Raw genomic sequence first — 27,072 nt, 5'->3', positions numbered from 1 at the left:
TCTAGCCAGCTGGGGACAGGACACCAGAGCTCCAAAGGCAAAAATAATCAAGCTACCTCACTCAAGCAACCCATAGGGGTATACCTAAACGAAACAAAGCAAGAAGCTATGACACAGTAAGCAAGCATAAACTAATACAATAACTTATAGATGGCTCGGAGACAACAGTCAGTACCAAGTCACTTAAAGAAACAGACCATGATCACCTCAACAGGCTCTCAAAACAAAGAATCCAGGCATCTTCTAGATGAAAGTGCATTCCTGGAATTACCAGGTGCAGAATACAAAAGTTTAATATACAGAACCCTTCAAGACACCAGGAAGGAAATGAGGCAATATGCAGAACACACAGATAAAGCAACTGAAGAACTCAGAAAGATTATTCAGGAACATAATGAAAAGTTTAATAAGCTGGAAAAATCCATAGGCAGACAGCAATCAGAAATTCAGAAGATTAACAATAAAATTACAGAATTAGATAACTCAATAAAAGTCAGAGGTGCACAACTGAGCAAGGAGAAGCTAGAATTTCTGAACTCGAAGATAAATCACTTGGCACTAATGTATCTGAAGAAAAATCAGATAAAAAAATTAAAAAAAATGAAAAAACCTTAAGAATCATGTGGGACTCTATCAAGAGAAATAACCTCTGAGTGACTGGAGTGCCAGAATAGGGAGGGATAACAGAAAATACAGAGAAAATTGTTGAAGATTTGTTGGCAGAAAACTTCCATGATATTGTGAAAGACGAGAAGCTCTCTATCCAAGATGCTCATTGAACTCGAGATAAGGTAGATCTTAAAAGAAAGTCACCAAGACATATTATAATCAAACTTGCCAAAACCAAAGATAAAGAGACAATTATAAGAGCAGCGAGGGATAAAAGAAAAGTCACCTACAAAGGAGAGCCAATAAGAATAAGCTCAGACAACTCGGCAGAAACCATGCAGGCAAGAAGGCAATGGGATGGCATATTTAAAAAACTGAAGGAAAAAAACTGCCTGCCAAGAATCATATATCCAGCAAAACTGTCTCTTAAATATGAAGGTGAAATTAAGACATTTCCAGATAAACACAAGTTGAAGGAATTCGTAAAAACCAAACCAAGACTACAAGAAATACTAAAGGGGGTTCTTTGGTTAGAAAATCAATAATATCAGGTATCAACCCAAGACTAGAACACTGGGCAGAGCAACCAGAAGTCAACCCAGACAGGGAAATCCAAAAAAACAAGGCAAGATTATAAAAAAAAAAAGCCCAACACAGGGTGATGGCGATGTTATTATATCAAAGAAGACAACATTAAATTAATAAAGAAGGCCTAAGAAATGTAATCATACACCTTCCATGTGGAGAGGAAGATACTGTAATACAAAGAAATAAAAGTTTGTTTTAAATTTAGAAAAATAGGGGTAAATAATAAGGTAACCACAAACGAGACAAACTATCCTACTCATCAAAATAAAATACATGAAAAAAATAGAGACTCAGAAGAAACAAAAACAATGACAAAAAATACGAGGAAAGGAAAATATATAAAGAAAATCTACTCAGCACATAAAATCAAGTGGGAAAAAGGAACTGTCAACATACAAAAAAAGACATCAAAATGATAGCACTAAATTCATAAAAAAAAATTCATACCTATCCATAATTACCCTGAATGTAAATGGACTAAATGCACCAATAAAGAGACAGAGAGTGGCAGAATGGATTAAAAAACAAGATGCATCTATATGCTGCCAACGAGAGACACACATCTATATGCTGCCTACAGAGACACAAACAAACTAAAACTCAAAGGATGGAAAAAAATATATCAAGGAAACAACAATCAAAAAAGAGCAGGAGTGGCAATATTAATTTCTGACAAAATAGACTTTAAAGTTAAATCCATCAGAAAGGATAAGGAAGGACACTATATAATGATTAAAGGGACAATGCACCAAGAAGATATAACCATATTAAATATTTATGAACCCAATGACAGGGCTGCAAGATACATAAAACAAACCTATCAGCATTGAAAAGTGAGATAGACAGCTCTACAATAATAGTAGGAGGCTTCAACACACCATTTTCGGTGAAGGACAGGACATCTAGAAAGAAGCTCAATAAAGACAGGGAAGATCTAAATGCCACAATCAACCAACTTGACCTCGTAGACATATACAGAACACTCCACCCAACAGCAACCAAGTATACTTTCTTTTCTAGTGCACATGGAACATTCTCTAGAATAGACCACATATTAGGTCACAAAGCAAGCCTTACCAGAATCCAAAATATTGAAATATTACAAAGCATCTTCTCTGACCATAAGGACATAAAAGTGGGAATCAATAACAGGAACAGCAGGGAAAAGAAATCAAACACTTGGAAACTGAACAATACCCTGCTCAAAAAAGACTGGATTATAGAAGACATTAAGGATGGAATAAAGAAATTCAGAGAAGCCTTACTTTACCTGATTTTAGAACCTACTCTACTGCCACAGTAGTCAGAACAGCCTGCTACTGGTACAACAACAGCTACATGGACCAATGGAACAGAATTGAGAATCCAGACATAAATCCATCCACATACGAGCAGTTGATATTTGACAAAGGCCCCAAAACAGTTAAATGGGGAAAAGACAGTCTTTTTAACAAATGGTGCTGGCATAACTGGATATCCAGCTACAAAAAAATGAAACAAGACCCATACCTCACTCCATGCACAAAAACTAGCTCAAAATGGATCAAAGACCTAAACATAAAATCTAAAATGATAAAGATCATGGAAGAAAAAATAGGGACAATATTAGGAGACCTAATGCATGGCATAAATAGTATACAAAACATTATAAAGAATGTAAAAGAAAAACTAGATAAATGGGAGCTCTTAAAAATCAAACACCTATGATCATCCAAAGACTTCACCAAAAGAGTAAAAAGACTACCTACAGACTGGGAAGAAGTTTTTAGCTATGACGTTTCTGATCAGCGCCTCATCTCTAAAATCTACAGGATACTGCAAAAACTCAACTGCAAAAAGACAAATAGCCCAATTAAAAAATGGGCAGAAGATATGAATAGACACTTCACTGAAGAAGACATTCAGGTAGCTAACAGATGTATGAGGAAATGCTCACGATCATTAGCCATTAGAGAATCGCAGATCAAAACTACAATGAGATTTCATCTCACTCCAACAAGGCTGGCGTTAATCCAAAAAACACAAAATAATAAATGCTGGGGAGGCTGTGGAGAGACTGGAATGCTTATACCCTGCTGGTGGTAATGTCAAATGGTACAACCACTTTGTAAATCAATCTGGCACTTCCTTAAAAAGCTAGAAATAGAACTACCATATGATCCAGAGATCCCAGTTCTTGGAATATATCCTAGAGAAATAAGAGCCTTTACACGAACAGGTACATGCACACCCATATTTATTGCAGCACTGTTTACAACAGCAAAAAGATGGAAGCAACCGAGGTGCCCATCAATGGATGAATGTATAAATAAATTACAGTATATTCACACAATGGAATACTACACATCAATAAAGAACAGTGAGGAATGTGTGAAACATTTCATAACATGGAGGAACCTGGAAGGCATTATGCTGAGTGAAATTAGTCAGCTGCAAAAGGACAAATATTGTATAAGACCACTATTATGAGAACTTGAGAAACAGTTTAAACTGAGAAGAAAACATTCTTTCGTGGTTATGATGGGGGGAGGGAGGGAGTGTGGGAGAGGGGCATTCACTTATTAGATTAAAAAAAATATTAGATAGTAGATAAGAACTACTTTAGGTGAAGGGAAAGACAGCACACAATACAGGGGATGTTAGCGCAACTGGACCAAACCAAAAACAAAGAAGTTTCCTGAATAATCTGAATGCTTCAAAGACCAGGACAGCAGGGGCAGGGGTCTGGGAACCATGGTTTCAGGCGACATCTAAGTCAATTGGCATAATAAAATCTATTAAGAAAACATTCTGCATCCCAATTTGAAGAGTGGCATCTGGGGTCTTAAACGCTAGCAAGCAGCCATCTAAGATGCATCAATTGGTCGCAACCCACCTGGATCAAAGGAGAATGAAGAACACCAAGGATACAAGACGATTCCGAGCCTAAGAGACAGAAAGGGCCACATGAACCAGCAACTACATCATCCTGAGACCAGAAGAACTAGATTGTGCCCGGCCACAACTGATGACTGCCCTGACAGGGAACACAACAGAGAACCCCTGAGGGAGCAGGAGAGCAGTGGGATGCAGACCTCAAATTCTCATAAGACCAGACTTAATGGTCTGACTGAGAGTAGAAGGACCCCAGGGGTCATGGCCCCCAGGCCTTCTGTTGGCTCAGGACAGGAACCATTCCTGAATCCAACTCTTCGGACATGGATTGGACTGGACAATGGGTTGGAGAGGGATGCTGGTGAGGAGTGAGCTTCTTGGATCAGGTGGACACTTGAGACTATGTTAGCATCTCCTGCCTGGACGGGTGATGAGAGGGTGGAGGGGGTTAGAAGCTGGCGAAATGGACAAAAAAGAGAGAGTGCAGGGAGAGAGTAGGCTGTCTCATTAGTGGGAGAGTAATTGGGAGTGTGTAGCAAGGTGTACATATGTTTTTGTGGGAGAGACTGACTTGATTTGTAAACTTTCACTTAAAGCATAATAAAAATTACTTAAAAAATTCAGGATTTGAAAAAAAATAAGAAATCAAATGACACATTGCACTGAACACTAAAGATCAAAGACAAGATGAGTTGTGGGATGACATCAAGGACATAATATATGAAGAAAGCGAGAGGTCATGAAAAATACACAAAAAAAAAAGGAAAGACCAAAATGGAAGCCAGAAGAGGCACTGAAACTTGCTCTTAAATGTGGAGTAGCTAAATCAAAAGGAAAAAATGATAACATAAAAGCTGAACAGAAAATTTCAAACGGCAGCACAAGAAAACAAAGTATTATGTTGACATGTGCAAAGACCGGGAGATAGAAAACTAAAAGGGAAGAACACGCTCTGCATTTCTCCAGCTGAAAGAACTGAAGAAAAAATCAAGCCTCAAGTTGCAATAGTGAAGGATTCTATGGGTAAAATCTTAAACGATGCAGGGAGCATGAAAAGAAGATGGAAGGAATACACAGAGTCACCATATCAAAATGAACTGGTCCATGTTCAACTCCTTCAGGCAGTACCATAAAAGCAGGAACCAATGAAACTGAAGGAAAAAGTCCAAGCTGCTCTGAAGGCACTGTTGAAAAATAAGCCTCCAGGAACTGACGGAATACCAATTGAGATGTTTCAACAAACGATGGACTACTGGAAGTACTCACTCATCTATGCCACGAAATTTGGAAGAGAGCTATCTGGCCAACTGACTGGAAGAGATAATTTATGCCTATTCCCAAGAAAGGTGATTTCACCAAATGCAGAAATTATTGAACAATTTTTATCATTAATAGCATGCACAAGTAAAATTTTGCTGAGGATCATTCAAAAGCAGCTGCAGCATTATATCAACAGGGAACTGCCAGAAATTCAAGCTGGATTCAGGAGAGGATGCATAACTAGGGATATCACTGCTGATGTCAGATGGATCCTGACTGAAAGCAAACAATACCAGAAGGATGTTTACCTGTGTTTTATTGACTATGCGAAGGCATTCCACTGTGTGGATCATAACAAACTGTGGATAACGTTGCAAAGAATGGGGATTACACAACAGGTAACTGTGCTCATGACGAAGCTGTTCATAGATCAAGAGACAGTCATTCGAACAGAACAAGGGGATGCTGCATGGTTTAAAGTCAGGAAAGGTGTGCATTAGGGTTTCATCCTTTCACCATACCTATTCAATCTATATACTGAGCAAATAATTTGAGAAGCTGGACTATATAACAACAGGGCATCAGGATCGGAGGAAGGCTCATTAACAACTTGCATTATGCAGATGACACAGCTTTGCCTGCTGAAAGTGAAGAGGTCAGGAAGCACTGATGAAGATCAAAGACCACAGCCTTCAGTATGGATTACACCTCACCATAAAGAAAACAAAAATCCTTACAATTAGACCAATAAGCAACATCACGATAAATGGTGGAAAGATTGAAGTTTTCAAGGAATTCCTTTTACTTGGATCCACAATCAACACTCAACACTAATGGAAGCAGCAGTCAAGAATCAAAAGACCCACTGCATTGGGCAAATCTGCTGCAAAAGACCCCTTTAAAGTGTTGAAAAGCAAAGATGTCACCTTGAAGACTAAGGTGTGCCTGAACCAACCCATGGTGTTTTCAATTGCCTCCTATGCATGTGAAACCTGGACGAGGAATAAAGAAGATTGAAGAAGAATTGACGTATTTAAATTTTGGTGTTGGAGAAGAATATTGAATATACCATGGACTGCCAAAAGAATGAACAAATCTGTCTTGGAAGACGTGTAACTAGAATGCTCCTTAGAAGCAAGGATGGCGAGACTACATCTCACATACTTTGGACATGTTGTCAGCTGGATCAGTCCCTGGAGAAGGACATCATGCTTGGTAAAGTAGAGGGTCAGCGAAAAAGAGGAAGACTCTCAATGAGATGGATTGACACAGTGACTCTAACAATGGAATTATGCATAACGGTTGTGACAATGGCACAGGACCTGCCAGTGTTTTGTTCTGTTGTACACAGGGCCGCTATGTGTTGGAATCAACTTGATGGCACCTAACAACAATTGCATTGGGCGAATCTGCTGCAAAAGACCTCTTTAAAGTGTTTAAAAGCAAAGATGTCACACTGAGGACTAAGGTGCACCTGACCTAAGCCGTGGTGTTTTCAGTCGTCTCATATGCATGGGGAAGCCCTGGTACCATAGTGGTTAAGTGCTACAACTGTTATCCCAAAGGTTGGCAGTTCGAAACCACCAGGCGCTCCTTGGAAACTCTATGGGGCAGTTCTACTCTGTGCTATAGGGTCGCTATGAGTCAGAATTGACTCGACGGCAACAGGTTTTTTTCACATGCATGGGAAAGTTGGACAATGAGTAAGGAAGACCAAAGAAGAACTGACTGCTTTGAATTGTGGTGTTGGCAAAGAATATGAAATATACCATGGACTGCCAGAAGAATGAGTAAGTCTGTCTTGGAAGAATTTCATGCAGAGTGCTCCTTGGAAGCAAGGATGGCGAGACTTTGTCTCACATACTTTTGGACACGTTATCAGGGAGGACTAGTCCCTGGAGAAGGACATCATGCTTGGTAAGGTGGAGGGTTAGTGAAAAAGAGGAAATCCCTAGACAAGATGGATTGACACAGTGGCTGCAACAATGCGCTCAAACATAGCAATGATTGTGAGGATGGCACAGGATCAGACCGTGTTTTGTTCTGTTGTACATGAGGTCACTATGAGTGGGAACTGACTTGATGGCACCTAACAACAACAACTACACAGTATGATATATAACCAAGATACTAACTTTGCTTCAATCGCCAGTCTTACTCAGATTCCTCCAGTTTTATTTTTACTCGTTTGTGTGCATATGTGCATATTATGTTCTACACAATTTATGTTCTACACAATTCATCACCTATGTGTACCCACCACCACAGTCAAGACACTGAGTAGTTCCAATACAAGGATCCCTTGTGTTGTCCTTTTATAACCACACCCACATCCCTCCAACCAATCTCCAGTTGGTTAATTTTAATCATGATATGCTTCATTTTACACAATATTTAAAAATAAATTGTACTAAGTCAAAATTGGATTTTCCTTTAATTTTAATCATGAAACTAGAGATGTACTCCCACAAAAGGTAAATGTTCGTAAACATCAGAGAGCATCAGGACCTGGGCCTTGAACTTTTTCTCCACCTACATGTTTAGGTGCTCTCCTCCAAGTCCATGGCTATCAATCTCATCGGCTCACTGCCAACTCCCAAGTGTGTATCTATAGCTCCATCCTTTTGCCAGGGTTTCAATCTCATATTTCCAACTGTCTACTTATCATCTCAAATTGCAAGAAGGAAAGCACCCTGAACTTACCAAGACCAAAACAGAATTTTGATTTCTAGCTCCCCACCCCAAATCACTCCTTCTATGAGTAATCCCATTTCATATAAATGGTACCCCTATTCTCCAAACTGCTCAAGCCCCAAACCTAGGTGTGGTCTTTGACTTCACTCTTTCCCTCACAGCTCACATCCAGTCCACTCAAAATCATGCAGAGTGAAGTCCTGAATTACACCATTGAGGCATAAGGCAAACCAGCATCAGGTATTGAGACTCCTTGGCCAGGATTCTCTATACATTTTTTGTGTCAGAATGTTTCTCTAGCACTTCAGGCACATCTCATTTTGCCAAAATAGTTCAAGTACTGTTACAATGAAAATAATTCTCTTTCTTCTGAACCCTCCACAGCACTTATGTAGTTTTACACAAACAAAAATGAAAAGCCTAAATGGATAAATTATAGATGTGGGGCATTAGACATTAAAATGTTGATAACACATCCGAGCGTAGTCCTTGGGCTATTGGATACAGACAGTGGGGATAGGTGGACTCTGGTGCCTGTGGGAAAGACCAGAGGCAAGTCCCTACCCGCTGAGAACAAGTCCATCTTTTAACTTTATTTTCTTTTACTTTTAATGCCTAACTTGAACATTTATGTGACAAAAGGTTACTTACCCCACAGATGTCCTTTCCTGGCACAGAATATTTCCCAGGTCTTTTAAAGAGGGTCATTCAACCCTGACAGTAGCAGATGCCCAACTGCGTCTTTACTCTGCAATGCTTCTAGTTTCTATTACACGGAGTATTTTACCACTTTAGTTATCAAACTATTTCACTGCCTTGACAAATACTTAGCAAAGAGGTACTTTTTATTTTCCTCTTGCTCATTACGCGTGGATTACTGTTTCCACATTCAGAATTCTGTAGGCTAGGGAGTTCTTAATCTGAGGTCTATGAACCTTTTCCAGCTGTGAACAGAATTTTGTAGAAATATATATTTTTCCCCCTGTGGGACTGTTTGAATTTTATAGCTTACCCAAGATTCTCGAGGGGGTGGCTAACTCAGAAAAGGAAAAACATCACCACTCTGAGAGAATGTCCTGCGTTGGAGCCTCTATTCTTTTGTTCTAGGAGAGGTTTTATGGTTTTTGGGATAGAAAACATTGAAAATGGCAACCTCAGACCTACACTTCATCCACCTTGAGACTACAGAGGTTTGTTAAATTCTTCGTAAAGAGACACGAAGACACAGGCTAAAACTCTGTTGTCTTGTGCTGGGTTATCTAGAGAAGCAAAACCAATAAAGTGTACAAATATATATAGAGAGAGGTTTAGAAGTCCAATTCAGGGCATCAGCTCCGGGGGAAGGCTTTCTCTCTCTGTTGGCCTTCTCATCAGTCTTCCCCTGGACTAGGACCTTCTCTGCACAGGGATCCCAGGTCCAAAGGATGGGCTCTGCTCCCAGCACTGCTTTCTTGGTGGTATGAGGTCCCCCTGTCTCTCTGCTCGCTTTTCTCTTTTATATCTCAAGAGATTGCCTCAAGACACAATCTAATCTTGTAGGTTGAGTCCTGCCTCACAAACACAACTGCTGTCCATCCTCCCTCGTTAACATCACAGAGGCAGGATTTACAACATACAGGAAAATTACACAATACCAGGAATCATGGCCCAGCCAAACTGATACACACATTTTGGGGGGGACATAATTCAATGTTCCCAAGTGACAATTTGGATGGTACGTGAGGTACTTATTGACTTTATAAGCATTTTTGTCTATACCTACAGAAAGCAGTGTTGCATGCTCTTCAGTAGCTACAAAGGTTGTAGCCCTCAAGGGGTTCATACTTAATACAGAAACAAGCAAAAACAGTATGTAAAACACAATACAATTGCTATGAGAAAGGTGCTGATCAAGTATTGTGAAAATTCAGAGGGAAGAGGATTTCTTCCTGGTTAGTGGTGCCAATGGGTTTGCGAAGATGGCAAAATAATGGACTTTGAGAACTAGAGAAAATGCTGACCTTATGCAGCAGTCTATTAGTCCTCATTCAAATCTCAACCCTAGGCTCTCCTTACTCTAATGTTCTCTTGCTCCATGAAAGTAATACTGGCCAGAGGGAGATCAGCAAATCTCCCTTAGCAGAAGTCCTTGTGAGAGCTGGGAAGCTCGTGATGGTGGCCAACTATCTTCCTGTTAAGAAAATCCAAAACACAGTATAAAACTAACTTTGCTACATTTTACCCAACAGCTCCATTTGTACCTTGTAATATTACCCTTCCAATTCTTTAAAAACTACAAATACCACCTATTTGAATTTATTAAATTTGGTCATTTCTTTAAAAAAAAAAAAAAAAGGCCTTTAAAGTAGTGTTTTTTTACAGCACTTTTTAAGCATCAATTAATCTCTTTTCTGGAGTCAGGGTGTTTGTCCTGATATTAATATTGTTGACCACTAAACCAAAGAAAATCCACTGCTGTCAAGTCAATCCTGACTCATAGTGATCCTACAGGAAAGAGTACATCTGTCCCATAGGTCTTCTTGGCTGTAAACTTTACAGAAGGAGATTGCCAGGTCTTTCACCCATGGAGTAGCTGGATGGGTTCAAACTATCAACGTTTCTTTCAGTTAGCAGCCAAGCACTTAACCACCGTACCACCAGAGCTCCTTAAATGTTTTATTAAGTATAAGCAAATTAGTTTACTTCATCAATGACCCTGTTAATTCTCTATCATCACCTGAATCACAAATTTATCAAAAAGATAGAGAGTAACTCTATTGCAGTGACTTTGATTGTTCCTGCTCTGTCTTCTTTGCTAGCCCTGTATTTTCTGAGCCACAAACACACAGCCTTGGTTTTTGGCTGTTCTACACTTCAGAGTGTCTGCAGTTGTCTCTACCAAAGGGCCTATGTCAGCACACAGCTCAGGCCTCTCTTCTGAGCTCCAGCACTTCATCTCCAACTGAAGGCAAGGCCTTTCCTTTCTGTTAGCCCATACTGACTTCAAACTCAGACTAAAATGATCATTACTCCCATCCATTCCTCAACATGGTCCCCTTATTTCTACACATGGTTCCACCACCCTTGATCAGGGTAAAATGTCAGAATTGCCATTATTCCTTCCCTCTCCTTTCCCTCCCATACCCAGTCATCAATTAACATCACTATACCCTTTCCAAGATCTCTAGTAACAGCCTGTCATAACCATTTTTTTTTTTAGCCTAGTTTGAGACTTTATCGCTGCACACTTGGATTACTTAGTGCGTTAGCTTATCAAATGCTTTCTACTGTCTCCCAAATCTGACTCTTCTCCTTAAACCACCCCCAGACTATTCTCCTTACTACAAGTTTTTATCATGTCCTTTCCCTGCTCAAAATTTCTCAAAGATTCCAACTGTCAGACAGAACTAAGACCTAATTATAGGTAATGAATTTAACTCTCTTCTATGCATCCAGAACAGTTCTAATTATGTGCCTTACTTGGGTGAATTGAGAAAACTGTCACTCAAATCACTTTCTTTGTTCTTTGATTTGGATGAGAAACTTTGGTAGAGGAAAGTGGTGGGAGAGAGGGAGAGGAGGGGGCAGGGGGAAGAAGAGAATATGAATGAATGAAAGTAAATGAATATGAATGAGAAAATGATGCCTATTATTCAGGTCCCCTCATATTTTGCAGCAATCTATACACCTAACTTCTGTATAATTCTGTTATCTATACAAACTGGTTTATTCGTTGTTTAACAAATATGTTACATTTTACAAATCAAGTATTTTGCTTGTGCTTCTCCTACCTGGAGCCCAGGTGGCTCAGTGGTTAAGAGCTTGGCTGCTAAGCAAAAGGTCAGCAGTTTGAATCCACCAGCTGCTCCTTTGAAACTCTATGGGGCAGCTCTACTCTGTCCCATAGGGTCACAATAACTTGGAATTGACTCTATGGCAACTGGTTTGGTTTGTTTTTTCCTGCCTTCTTCCCTGCGTCATTGCCCAGGATCAATCTCCAAATCTTCTGAGAAGACTGCCTAAATTATTTAGCAACAAAGAAAGTACTATCTGATGACATATTGTTCATAGTTGTCTTATGCTTGTTGCACTTCTCTACCTCGAACTGCAATGTATGCCCTTTGGTGGCTCATCCTAGCCCAAGGACAGGAGTAAAACAAATCCACCTCCAATGATGGGAATGATAAAACTAAGTCTCGCTTTTAATGAAAACACAAAGAATAATTTCACTTGTATTTTAAAGGTTCTTAGACCTTAACATTTCCTCCAAGATGACCCATTTTTAATAAGACACCCTGCAGCCCCATAAAAAGAAAACCCTTTTTTCCATTTTTTTTTTTGACCTTTGAGAATTAGCCAACAGCTACAAGGTAACTACTACTCTATTTGTAATTTCATACCACAGAAGGAACATAAGGAATTGAGGCTATTCCCAAACTCTCAAGAGCAGTAACACATTGCCTATACAATGTTATGCATGAAAGAATCAGGCAGCATTCTGTATGCTGGCTCCAAAGATTTTAGTGAACTGCCTTATATCTACCTTGTAAATTATGCATAAAAACCTGACTCAGAGATAGCAGTTCTGCCATGAATTCTTGTAGAACAGTTCAAAAAGCCTCAAAGATGCATTCCCCAAACCACACTTTTCCTTTGAATATTTTCAAGTAGGGAAAAGATGAATGAGTTAATTAGATATAAAATTACCCTATGTGAACTGAACTAAGCTATATTAAATAATCGATCAAAGTGTTCAAAAGCAAGAACATAAGAAATTTAACCTAAAAAATAAAAACCACAGGACTTCTATAGCCTAGAGAAAACAGGCATGCGTGTGTGTGTGTGTGTGTGTGTGTATAAAATGCTAGCTCTAACTTGGTAAAGTTTCCTACACATTTTCTTTAGTATTTCAATTTGGTATTAACATTTCATCTTTTTGATAAAAGTAATGAATTAATATTTTCAAGCTATTATATACTAACTATACTTACCTCAATGAAATAGTTGAAACACGTTCACATTAATAATGAATACTGAGATTGAGAGTTTAGCACTAAATACTATAACACAGACATTATCAATGATATTACAAGAGTCTCCTAGAGTAGATTAGAACCTTAGTCTAATCATAGCTAATAAGAGCTAAATTTATATTGCATTTATTATATCAGGAACTGTTGTAAACATTTATAAGCATCTTATTTAAACTTCAGAGAAATCCAAAGGAATTATCATCATCCCATTTTAGTGGTACAAATGTGAAGTATACAGAGAGGTTTAAGCAATTTTCCCAGGGTTGCACACATAATAATCGGTGGGACCAAGGGCCAAACCCTATAGTTTTACTCCAGAGTCCAACTTAACTACCTCACACTCCTCAACAATGTCCACATTCAACTTTATGTTCCTCCCGTCATTCAACATATAATGCTTACAACAGGAAATACCTTAAATATACTGTAGAATCAAAGGTACAAAAATCAATTAAATATTTATCAAAAGCTCAAATTGTTAAAATGTAGTAGGAGAAAGAGGTATACATAAATATCTATAGTACAGAGTAGAATATCAAAGGCTTTTGGATTATAATCAGGAATTATAATTGCAAATTCCTCATGGATTTTTTTCCTTGCCACAACATTTAAAAGAGGGCATTGGTGGTTTAGTGGCAGGGTTCTTTCTTTCCTGCAGGAGACCCAGGTTCAGTTCCCGGTCAATGCACCTCCTGTGTAGCCACCACCCATCTAACAGTGGAGTTTTAATGTGTTGCTATAATGCTGAACAGGTTTCAATGGGAAGAAGGGTCTGTGATCTAGTTCCAAAAATCCACCAGTGAAAACTCTGTGGATCACAATGGTCTAACCCTCAACCATGGGGATGGCATAGGAACAGGCAGTATTTTGTTCCACTGTGCATGGGGTCACTATGAGTCGTGGCTGACTCTATAGGAGCCAACAACAACAATATTTAAGAAAAATGAGTAAGGGAAAAAGCAGAGAAGATTTTGTGGGGGAGTCAAGCTTCCTCTTGGGTCTCGAAAAATAGAGAAGTGGAAATTCCAAGTGAAGGCAACAGTGTGAACGAAAATTAAACTCCAAGAGAACACAGGGTGTGAGTGAGGAACAGGGAGCAATTCAGTTTACCTGGAACACAAAGTGTATAAAGAATTGTTACATCAGAAGGTATATTAGAAAGGCAGGTGGGGAGCAGACAAACACCTTAGTTGCTGAAAGCTTAGCCAAGGACATGGACTTTATTATGTTCATGGAGAGAAACCATTATCCTATTTTTTTTTTCCTATTTAAACCAGAGCTGTGATGAAATTTAAGATAATGCTTTGATAATATTAATATAGCAATAAAAATAAGTAGGATTGGAAGAAAGACGCACGTAAGAGGCTACTGCTATGCTCCATGTGTGAGGTATTCATGTCTCTGGCTATGGCAATGGTTTAGGAAATAGTTAACAGTGTAAATAAGGCATTATTATGGTGGAAGTAGCAGTACAAGCCAATTGTTTGGGTTGGGAAGTCAAGAAGATAGGTAGGGCTACAGGTTATATAAGTAGGAGGCTGTACTATGACTATAGTAGAAGGGAAACCAGGTTTGGCGAAAAAAATTCACATTTTTAACCCACTGAGCTTGGGAAGTTTCAGATTTGTTAATTTGCAAGTTTGTAATTCATGGGCTATAGTGATACAGGGTGGAATGGGGAGCTGGCCAACTAGAAAAGGAGAAACAGTGATATTCAAAAGGAAACAAAGATTTGTCTTTTACTACCACAATATTTTTCAGTGGCTCTCACTCAGGGTCAAAAACAATCCCAATAGCATCTAATTTCTCAAAATAAATCAGGTAGAGAAACTATACTTTTCAAACCCTATTGATCTCAGTGGAGCCCTGGTGGTGCAGTGTTCAAGAGCTTGGCATGAACCAAAAGGTCAGCAGTTTGAATCCACCAGGCACTCCTTGGAAATCCAATGGGGCACTTCTACTCTGTCCTATAGAGTTGCTATGATTCGGAATTGACTCGACAGCAATGGGGTTGGCTTTTGGTATTGATCTTAGTATCATACCATGTGTATAGAAAGTTCACAAGCCTTGGATGTCAATTCACAGACCTATTTGAGAGCCACATTCATCTGAAGATCTTGATATAAGAATCATGTAAACACTTCACAATTAAAGAATTACACAGTTTTAAACATTTTTTAATGTTTAACGAGGCCCTTCTACCAGTTTGTGGTAAATAGCTAGAATTAATGGCTGCCATCCATTACTTTTTTTTTTTATTCATTACACAAGTAAGATCTTCCTAAGTGTGATGGTTAAGACTCAGCCATGATTCTCAGTGTTTTGGCAGTTGTAAAATGTTGTGATAATTTCTCTGTTGAGATTTGATATGTGATCACCCCCATCATGGGATCTTCTGTGAGGAGACAATCAGTTGAAAGGGAGTTTCCTTGGACACATGGCCTGCATCGAATATAAGTGAACGTTCTGGCAAGGCTTGGGAGCTTTACTGATTGCATGGGATTTTACAGCTGGCTCCTGTTTGTCTGACCTATGGTTCTTGGGACTTGAGTGAGCAGCTTACCTGTGGTCTTGTCTGCCAGTCTTGGGATTCATCAATCTTCGCAGCCTGTGAGCAAGTGCCCTGCTCACTGACCTGCGAATCTTGGATTTGCCAGCACCTGCAGCTACATGAATCAGGAGAAGCCTCTATGCTGACCCAAAGACTTGGAACATTCCAGCCTCTACAACCATGTGAGCCATTTCCTTGACAGAAATCTCTCTATATACATATACATATATATATATATGTGCGTGTGTGTGTGTGTGTATATATATATATACTTTACTGGTTTTGCTTCTCTAGAGAACGCAGTCTAAGACACTAAGATAAGGACCAGATGGCCCTGCTCTAAGGTGATTAGGGTAAAAAGAAACATTTAACTTTTTCTAATCTAAAGCAAAAAGGATTTAATATATTATGACCTTAATTATCAGTTAAAAGCATTAAATATTACTGGGAACTTTTTGTGGGTATACAACAACAATCTTTTCCATAGCTTTTGAAGTTATTTTTAAAAAAGGATAAATTCTGACAATCTACCAGAAAAAACAAGTGCTATGCTTTGTAGTAATACATTTCCACAATTAATAAAACAATAAATAAAGTCTGATACTGTGAGCTTGGCACACAGAAAATGTCTAATATACATACATATACACAGATATATTTAATAGTTCAATGTCTTATCCAGAAAGAATTTCTTGAATATATCATGTTCCTGTTTATGCTTGATTTCCGGACGCTCTTCCTGATATCTCTAGTCTCTTACCAGCTACACTACACATGAATTCGTACAGTGTTATTTGATGCATATTTAGATAATTTTAAAATGCATACTATAAACTTGAGGGCAACCACTAAATAAGCTTTGCAAAAAGGTATAAATGATACATCAAAAGCAAATATAAAATGTAATCATATACAAGGTGCAACTAAAACTAGATACAGTTTAAAAAAAGCGACGGGAAAAACAACAAATGCAAGGATTAGATAAAAGTTACAAAGACTGTAAAACTTAACTATAGCAAGAATCACTTTAAATATGAATGGTCTAAAGACACCTGTTAAAATATAGAGACTGTCAGAGTGGATTAAAAAAAGCAAGACCCAATTATATGTTGTCTACAAGAAATCCACTTTAAAGACTCAGGTTAAATATTTTGGAAAAGGATATCAAAAATGGTAGCACAACTTGAAGACTGTAGTCAATGTTACTGAATTATATGTGTAGAAAGTGTTGAAATGGTGTATCTTTGGCTGTGTATACTTTCACCAAAATAAAAAAAAAATTAATAAAAAAAGTAAAGCAATGGAGAAAGAAAACTGGAGTAGCTATATTAATTTAAGACAAAGCAGACTTCAGAACAAGGAATAAAGAGAGACATTACGTAACAATAAAAGAATCAACTCTACAAGAAGACATATTATCCTAATGTGTATGCTCCTAACAACAGAGCATCAAATACATGAGGCAAAAACTGATAGAGCTGAAAGAAAAAATAGAGGAATCCGCTGTTATAGTTATAGTTATAGATTTGAATTAGAAGTATATTCTAAGTCATAGAGGACAGACATGGTGGGGGGGTCCACACTATGGCTCTAGGAGTAATCTTAAAAAGTAGGCTAAAGTATTAATTTAAAAACATTTTCAGTTAATAAATATAAACTCAAAGGTACATGGGAATATATTTTATGTCCCTGTAACACCTAGTACAGGGACCCGTGGTGGCACAGTAGTTAAAACACTTGGCTGCTAACCAAAAGTTCGGTGGTTCAAACCCACCAGCCGCTCCACAGGAGAAAGATACGGCAGTCTGCTTCCATAAAGATTTTCAGCCTTGGAAACCCTATGAGGCAGTTCTACTCTGTCCTATAGGATCACTATGTGTCAGAATCAACTTGACGGCAATGGGAACACTTAGTACAAACTCCAAATGCGCATGTAATTACTCATTTAGAGATCTATCTTCTTTATGAGACTGACATATGGAGAAGAGAAATTTTATTTTGCTAAGCTTGGTATTTCCAACATCTAGCAAGATTCTTGACTTGAAATAAGCACGCAATGAATATTTACTGAATGTCTAAATCTCAATCGTGCTACCAAATTATGTTCATCAATATTGAACTGTACAAATAAGCTACTCTGTCATTAAAAATACAAAGCAAGAGTTACATTTATCTTTTAAAATAGAAGATTTTTGGTTGCATGATCATCCTCCAGTATTATCAAACCACCACCTGGTTTAACAGCACAGTGAAAAGAATTAGTGTGTGTGTGCATGTGAATTGTTCATGGGCCAAGGTACCATATTCCTTTACTGTTAATGAACTCTGTTGATTTAGTGGAACCCTGGTAGCACCCCACCCACGTGCCGTCAAGTTGATTCTGACTTATAGCGGCCCTATAAAAAAAAATTTTTTTTATAGGACAGAGTAAAACTGCCCCATAGGGTTTCCAAGGAGCACCTGGCAGACTTGAACTGCCGACCTCTTGGTTAACAGCCATAGCACTTAACCACTACGCCACCAGGGTTTCCTGGTAACATCGTGGTCAAGAATTTGGCTGCTAACCAAGAGGCTGGCAGTTCTAATCCACCAGCCACTACTTGGAAACCCTATGGGACAGTACTACTCTGTTCTATAGAGTCATTATGAGTTGGAATCGACTTGACAACAATGGATTTTTTTGGGGGGGCGGGATTTGACTTATTTATTTGAAATGATCCACAAATAGTAATGCAAAGTACATGATATGGATAGAATCTAGAATTTAAGTAGATTTGTGGAAAGATTAAAAATAAATGAATGTACATTACAGAAACATAGCTCTTAATGAACATACGAATTTTAAAATGCCAGAATTTTATCAATTTAAATTGTATATTGGGGCATAGTTAAATAATTTATTCCTCCAAAATAAACAAAATGCAAATACAGAAGGAACACATTATCAGACAAATCACGTAGTCTAACGATGAAAGATATAGAACACGGGATTTTATTCAATTTTTTCATATACACGACTAGAATAACAACTAAAAAAAAAATCTTATTCACTCGTCACCTCTTTAAATCACATAGTTTAACAGTCATTTCTTACATTTCTATGTGGGTGAGATAGAGAACAAAATTTGAAATTTTAGTTAGTTTCAGAAAACTCAGAAAATCAGCATCCTATCTATATGAAAAATTATTTTGCACTGAGAAATACCTGCTTCTTATAAGTTGTCAAGTTTCTTCAGATATCAGACAATTTTCATTTTACTATTTGGGGCATGCTCCACATATACCCAAGAGGCACAAACCTGATGTCATAAAATACAGTACATGGGAACGATTATCTACTAGATAAAAAGTACTAATATTCTTCTCCTTCTTTCAAATAATTCTTTCAAAGTTTCTTTCAAGCATCATCATTTGACTTACTAAAATTCAATTTCACTCAACATTTCAAGCAAAATGATTATAGGAAGCAAAGCATACCTTCATAGACTTATAAACACTTCATGTTTGCTTTATGAGTCAGACAGAGAAAGTGGAAAAAATCATAGACCACTTACCTGACATGCATTATAAAGGAGCTGGTGTTCTAGCTTTTTAATCCCCAAAATCTGCTGAAACATTTCATAGAGTTGTTCCTTGCTCAGAATAAGTTCAGACACAGCACTGAGGGCCATTCTAGTTGGCTGTTTGCACACGTCCTCTTCACCCCGGTAAATGGCATCATATTTGGCTATCCATGAGCTCAGCACTGTCTCTTTGCTCAAGCCATCAATTTCTGGCAAACTCCGCACACGTTTTTCTATATTTTTCTTAAATACCTCTCTGAAGTCATTAGCAGAACATCCTCCACTCTGAACCATCCTGGCTACTCGGTCGCTCTTTAGAAAAACCTGGGGGAGAAAAGTCATCTACAGTTAGGCATGGACACTAACGCCACTTGCATTTTGCATTCCAGGCAATTAATATCTCCAAATATTTTATGTTCCACAGTGATTCAAAATGTTTTATAACTCATGGTACCTAATGACATAATGGAGGCCCCAAATCTCCTCTCCAAAACGTAGGGATGTTCAGGACAGGCAGTATGCAATGTTGAAGGGCCTGTAATATGATCCCATCTTGACCTACATGCCTTCCACCTAAGGGTCATGGACATCTCTCCAACTGAATCCTTTCCGAGTTGGTTAATGAGGTATTAAGCCAATCAAACCAGTAGCTGTCATGTGGATTCCAACTCATGGCAACCCAATGTGTGTCAGAGTAGAATGTGTTCCATAGGGGTTTCAAAGGCTACTTTTTTGGAAGTAGGTCACCAGACCATTCTTCTGAGGGGCCTCCAGGTGAACTCAAACCTCCAACCTTTCAGTTAGCAGCCAATTATGTTAACTTTTCACTACCCAGGGTAATAAAGATGTGAAGCTAACTTCTCTATCCGTAGGGGACTATGTTAGTGTTGAAGATGTCATGGTTGCTCAGTATATCAGCAGACCCACTGATGAGCAGATATTTTCTCCCACAATAAGACCTCATACCCTCATGGGGCTTCTTCTCATTACCTCCTTGAGTCTTCATAGCCATCCTGTGCCTCCTTGATTATTGTTCTCTTTCACAGATTAAGTGGTTTAGGCTGAGAAGAGATTGGACCAACGTCACAGAGTTATGGGAGAGTAGAGACCAAATCTTGGCCTTTGGATTCCAAAAGCAACATTGTTTCACTTACTCTTGTGGTTCCTTCACCTTCCCCCACCCCCACCCAGCCAAAGTTCTCCTCTGGCAGCCATACACCCTGCTGGGTGCTGGCCAACACTTGTGGAATTAACAGTCAGTGACCTTCTTGTGAAAATGCCACTGAACACATAACCGATTCACCGTGGAGGTTAGGAAGCTAACATCGGGAAACTAAAAACTGCTATGTATGTTCCATTTCTCCATACTTCAGGGCGTTTTAACCACAAATAGGTCCTCCAGCTGACTACCACCAACTGCTGCCCTTTCCACTCACCTGCTCAGTTTGTATACCAAAGAAAGTCATTGAATATCATAACAAGGTCATGGTGAACTAATAACAACACTGAAATGGGATGACTACACCAAGAAACTATACGTGCAAAGGGATAAGTCTGCTCAGCTGTACAAATAAGACTTCAAATACATTTATTGTTCACACATAGCTGTTGATTTGAAGAAACCATACCTTGTTTCTTTGATTAAAAAGGCTTACAATGACGAGAAAAGCATTACCTGCTTGCCAAATCATTGTGGCTATCTACGAGATGGATCCTGGGAAGGCTGCCAGCCTGTGCTCAGCCAGGAGAACACAGAGAACGTACAAGAGCTCCACTTATAAAAGATGCAAATTTCTCCTTAACAATGCCAAATAAAATGGTGTCCACTAATCCCCATAATTTCTGCTGTCCTTGGAGAAATAATCACAGAGCTTTTGAAAGTGTTTTTCAGGTTTTCCTGTCTCAAAACCAGTATTTCTTAGTGAGTTACATCGTTCGAAGCCAGTCAATGGGTTCCCTGCTGGCACTGCACCAGTCTCATCACTCACTCAAATCTCCTTCAACCTACCTTTCCAGCCTCCTCTGCCACTGCTCCCAGGAACAGACTTTCTGTTCCAACAAAAGACAAAACTTGCTCAGCCCTCAACACTCTCCGTATGTTCCCTCTCCCCTGCCTCATCCATTCGTTCGATAAATAGTTCCCAAGGCAAATTTGGGTTGTGCAGTACGCTCAGGGCTGGGAATAGACTGGGAAGCCAAGTGACGTGGGTTTGTTGCCTTCACAAAGCTTACTGTGGAGAAAACAATCAAATATCTGAATAAATTAATATAGCTTGCAGCTTGGTAAACATGACTGAGGATTTCCGGTGCCATGAGAGTTTGCAATAAGGTTTTGAATCTAGTTGCGAGGTCACTGAGGCTTCTCTGAGGAGGCGAGCAGAGAGCTGACTGAGAGGAATCAGCTTGCAAAGGAGGGGATGCAGCAGGCCCAGTGGGTAACGGGAACACGACCATTAGAGGTGGGCCTGAAGAAGACCCTTTGGCTGGAGCAAAGGGACCAAAAGTACAGTGGGAGGAGGCTAGAGAGGAATGGGGGTCTTGTAAGTCCTGGAAAAAAGTTTGGTCTTTATCCCAAGAGTACACAATGCCCTTAAAACATTTAAGTCAGGGAGCCATGTGATAAAAAACTGCATTTTGAAAATAGCTGAAATTTATTCAAGAGGCTTTACGTGTTATCAGTTAACCCTCACGACCACATAACATGGGCACTAGAGTCTTCATTTTAAGGAGCCCTGGTGGCACAATGGTTAAGCACTCGGCTGCTAACTGAAAGGTTGGTGGTTTGAACCCACCAGCCACTCTGAGGGAGAAAAGACCTGGCAATCTGCTTCCATAAAGATTACAGCACAGGAAACCCTATGGGGCAGTTCTACTCTGTTTTACAGGGTCACTGTGAGTCAGAATCACCTCGATGGCACACAACGACAACACACGTATCTTCATTTTAAAGGTAAAAAATGGAAGTACAGAGAGGTAAAGATAGACCCACGGACACACAGCCAGAGTGCAGAGAAGGCAAGATGTAAGCACAGATGCTCTCTCTCTTCCCCATCCTGCAGATAAATCTGGCGATATATCTATCAACTTATGGCTCCTTAAATGGAGCTGAAGAGGGCCAGGAGCATGAGGACTGGAGAGGACTTGGCAGGTAGAGTGGACTTCATGTCCTTTGTGAAGCACTCCACAGCTTGATGTCATTTCTTTATTCTGAGCCTCGTTGGCAGTTCTCCATGTCTCTGAAGGCACTAAATATACCTGGCCTCATGGTGTAGCAGACTTTGCATGGTGCCTGTGTATCCTTCTCACTCTCCTTGGAGAGAGCAAGGAATTGTCGCCGCACCTTTAAAGCTTCCATAGCGTCTGGTGCCATCAGATACTCACATTTTAAAGTACAGTAGTAGGTCCTTGGACTAGTCATGGACTCTGAATGTTATCTAACCTAAAGGCTGGTCTTCTGACCAGTGTGAGATGAACTTTTCACAGAATCGAGGTAAAAAAGAAACATCAGTACCACAAAGGACACTTTCACATAGCAAAATTTATTCAATATTTCAATATCATAATAAATGATATGTGTAAAAAGTCACTTCATTTATAAGACAAAGCGTCCCTATAAGACAGAGTAGAACTGCCCCATAGGGTTTCCAGGGAGTGGCTGGCTGGTGGATTTCAACTGCTGACCTTTTGGCTAGCAGCCAAGCTCTTAACCACTGCGCCACCAGGGCTCCTTCAAGACAACGTTAGGAGTAAACAGTGGGTTTATTTTCCTTGTTGTAGTTGTTAATAATCTTTCTTGGCTGAAAATAAATAAATAAAAAGTGAAAAAAGAGAAGAGACTGTACTTGACCTTTTTTGTTTTACTGATCCATGAAACCTAAAGTTTTGGAAACAACTGATTTAACCAATCTCGCTTGCTTGATTTATCAAACGTGAAGAAATTACAACTTCAAACCGACAGTAAACAATGTCTTTTATTTAAAGAATAAACTTAAAGGATAACCCTATACCTTTTTCTGTAACCTAGAAACGCAGGTACTCTCAAAAGACTCTTCCTTATAACTAATCTAAATCCTTTACATCAAATATAAAGCAAATTGAAAGCCGCAAGCTGCCAATGTTCTTTCTTTGTCTGTGGCAGGAATTGAGATGAACATAAAGATGATTTGAAAAACGTAACAGCGTTGTTTGAAAAAAATATCTGTATGCATATATATGAAGAAAAAAAAAGAATATATATGATGTTCCCATTATTTTATCAGTATAATGAAGTTGTTCTAAATCTTTTTTCTTCTAAGATTAGCTAATAGTAGATCACTGAACCTCCCTTTATAGGTATGTTCCAACTCAATACTTAGCTTAAATCTCCCTAAGACCACGGCAAATTCTCCTTAACTCTGTTAACTACAGAGCCTGAAGCTGAAGAATTCACCAAACCACTCACTATGGCCACAATTATAAAGGGATCACCGGACTTTAGCTGGGCTTGCAATCTGTGGAACACTGTATAACTTGAGACTGAGGCCCTGATGGTGAAGAAAGATCATGCTGCTGTGTTCACAAGGAAAAAGGGAGGAATGACATGGTAAATGTGAATTTCCAAAGAAAAGCTTATGCACGCACATACAAAATCAAAGAAGATACCCCTCTCCCAGCCAATCCTTCTGCCCTTCCCTATTCCAGGCCATGTTTCACGCAGTGATTGAAAGTTCTTGAACTGAGCTACCTTATTCTGCCCAGTTTACAAAGCTTTTTTTTTTTTTTTTGCCCCCATTAAAGTGAAATAAAAAATAAAGTCTAGAAATTTAGTATATTTCCTTTGAACTCTCTTAATATCTAATGTTCAGTAAACCCTTAAGGTTACTTATCTTTATTAAATACAGCAAACAAGATGCCTTGCAGCTTTACATTATTTCACCTCAAACGGCGTCATTTTGTTCACCTCACCTTCTCTTCTACTTCCCCGCCACTCTCTTATAGCTTAACTACCTTCAACTCCCACCAAGTCCCCTCTATTTTTAGCATACATGTGATCTGTTGAGTTCTTCCAAGTTCAGCAGGGAAATAATGCAGCAAAAACTGGAGGTGAACCAGAAAACCTGAGAGTTCAAGCTGAGAGACTCTGAATTTTTCTGGGTCAACTCCCTCATTGGAAGATGCCGTAGTGGCACAGTGGTTAAAGCCATCAACTGCTAACCGAACGGTCGGCCATTTGAAGTCACCAGTGGCTCAATGGAGAAAGATATGGCAGTCTGCTTCTGCAGAGATTACAGCCTTGGAAACCCTGTGGGGTTGCTATGAGTCAGAACTGACAGCTGTGGCTGGGATTTCCTCACTGGAGGAATAGGGATACTATCTTTTTTTTTTTCCTAAATTTTTTAGTATTATATGAGAAAATATATATGACATAGATTTTTTAATCAGTGCTACTCAAAGTGTGACCCTTGGACCATTGACAGTCCCCAAACTGCTCCCTGTCCCTCAACAAGAAAAGTACAGAATAAACTTTTAGAAACTTTTGAAGTAATCTGACATTACCATGACACCCACAAGCATGATATCTCCCCAACATTTTCTTACGAAAATTTTTAAACATACAGAAAAATTGAAACTATCTTAGAGTGAACACACACACACACACATATATATATAAACCTATTGCCATCAAGTCAATTCCGACTCATAGCGACTCTATGAGACAGAGTAGAATTGCCCTATAGAGTTCCCAGGGAGCAGCTGGTGGATTTGAACTGCCAACCTTTTGGTTAGTAGCTGAGCTCTTAACCACTGTGCCACCAGGGTTCCACACCCATATATATACATATATATATAGTACCTAATTCTACAATTACCATTTTACTCTATTTGCTCAATCACATTATCTACTCATCAATTCAACTTATTTTTTTTATGCATTTCAGAGTAAATCAAACACATGATTTTGTATTTTGCAAAATATCATTCCACATGCATTGGAAAGCGATACATAGTGGTTCTTTACCACACAAAAGAGTTTTCTTCAAAATGGGTGATGTACCAATGTCGACACAAAGGTTGGGAGAAAAGACATTTTAAAAAACCAAGCCATTTTATTTCCCACAATACTACCAGGACACCAGAGAATGAGGTACTTCCCTCTCAAATTCTAAATTTATAAAACATGAATCCTAAGTATAGCAGGTTATTTACTCTGGATAAGCCAATAGCCTACAGCAGGGAAACAAAGCTCCAAAATGAAAATGGAAAAACAAATCCTGGAAAATAAATCGTCTTAAAAGCAAACATTCTGTTAAGTTACAGAAAAATGAATCTAACATTTGTTTACTAAATTTCCCTGGCATATAGTATCTCTCAATCAATATTTGTTGAGTGAATTTCTTTGTTTATACCATGTAGTTATTTGCTTTTCCACCAGATGGCAACTATGTGTGGAAAAACAATGTTATTGTTTTTAAATCTCGGAATCTGATTTTCAGGATTGTAAGGGACTTCAAAGGTATAAATCCAATCACCCTTTCAAAACTTGAATTCCCTCACCACCGCCACTACCATTAAGATGACATTCGAACAGTAGCGAACTCCTTTAAGAAAGAGAAACTCTATAATACTTTGTCTATGGACAGGACCCACTACTGGAAAGTTCTTTGGGTCCAGGTGGCAACATTCTCCTGGAATAACAAAGAAAATATAAGTTCTTCCCAAGGCCATTCTTCAAGTGTCTAATGGCAGCTAATGCTATTGTCTTAGTCATCTAGTGCTGCTGTAACAGAAACGGCTTTAATAAAGTGGGTGGCTTTAACAAAGAGAAGTTTTTCTCTCACAGTCCAGTAGGCTAGAAGTCTGAATTCAGGACTTTGTCGGATCTGGAGGAAGGAACCTCAGGTCCAAAGGATGCCCTCTTCTCCCAGCGCCGCTTTCTTGGTGGTATGAGGTTCCCATGTTTCTCTGCTCACTTCTCTCTTTTATATCTCAAAGAGACTGGTTTAAGACACTATCTAATCTTGTATATCTCATCAATATAACTATTCCATCTCATTTCATTATAGTTACAGGATTTACAACACATAGGAAAATCACATCAGATGATAAAATGATAGACAATCCTACAATCATACAAGGGAATCAGGACCTAGTCAAGTTGACAGATATTTTGAGGGGACACAATTCAATCCATAACAGCTATCTTCTGTCTTCCATGTTAAACATTCCTCAGATGACAGAATCCCCTTACTATCCTGGCAGCCCTCCTTTGCACACACCTTGCTATTCCTGTATAGGTTCTAAATGAGGCACAGCTCAGCTCCTCAGCACCTTTACATCTTTGGTCAACTGTTTCTCTTCTTGGTGAAGCCTCCCCTATTTAAAATTGCACCTCTCCCTCCTGCAGCTCCTTATCCTGTCTTCTGCTTTATTTTTCTCCATAGCATTTAACACCATTTAATAAACTGTACATTTATTTTGTTTATCATCTTTTTCTCCCACTAGAAAGTAAGGCTCGTGAGGGCCAGGAGTTTTGTATGATTCACCTTTGTATTTTCAGGGCAATCAATATTTGTTGAATGAACGTATGAACCAATCAATCAATGAGGGTACCTACTTTCCGGATAATACCTCAGCATCAAGGAGAAGACAGCAATTAATTCTAGTTAAAAACCAACGCTGCTATTAATGCAGGCAATGCCATTCACCTTCAGATGGCCCACTTACATGCCCAATGGTTCACCTTGTGCTTATTCTCAGCTGTGTATTTACAGAGTCAAAACCGAGTTTCCCTTCATTCAGTATTTATGAAGCTGGTTTTCGGGATCCAAGCCTAGAAATTTACATGATTCCTTTCTGAATTTCATTTTTGGCCCAATTTCTCAGCATGTCGAGATCTTCTCAGACCTCTAGTGAAGCGGTGGAATGAAAAAACTATCTTCTT

At 38.9% G+C, this 27,072-nt stretch overlaps 1 protein-coding gene across 14 annotated transcripts in view; it reads right to left on the bottom strand.

Annotated features, from left to right (window-relative positions):
* Positions 1-27,072, bottom strand: part of CADPS2 (calcium dependent secretion activator 2) — a 614,350-nt gene that overhangs the window by 362,995 nt on the left and 224,283 nt on the right. For all 14 annotated transcript variants that reach the window (XM_064289775.1, XM_064289767.1, XM_064289765.1 and 11 more), the window contains exon 3: positions 19,143-19,475. In XM_064289775.1, coding sequence (XP_064145845.1) covers positions 19,143-19,475 — 333 coding nt within the window. The remainder of the gene's footprint in view (positions 1-19,142; positions 19,476-27,072) is intronic.

The sequence above is a fragment of the Loxodonta africana genome, chromosome 8 (assembly GCF_030014295.1).
Source record: "Loxodonta africana isolate mLoxAfr1 chromosome 8, mLoxAfr1.hap2, whole genome shotgun sequence".
In the NCBI taxonomy this organism is placed as follows: domain Eukaryota; kingdom Metazoa; phylum Chordata; class Mammalia; order Proboscidea; family Elephantidae; genus Loxodonta; species Loxodonta africana.
The sequence above is the reverse complement of the archived record's forward strand: the minus strand, read 5'-3'. Positions and strand labels throughout refer to the sequence as shown.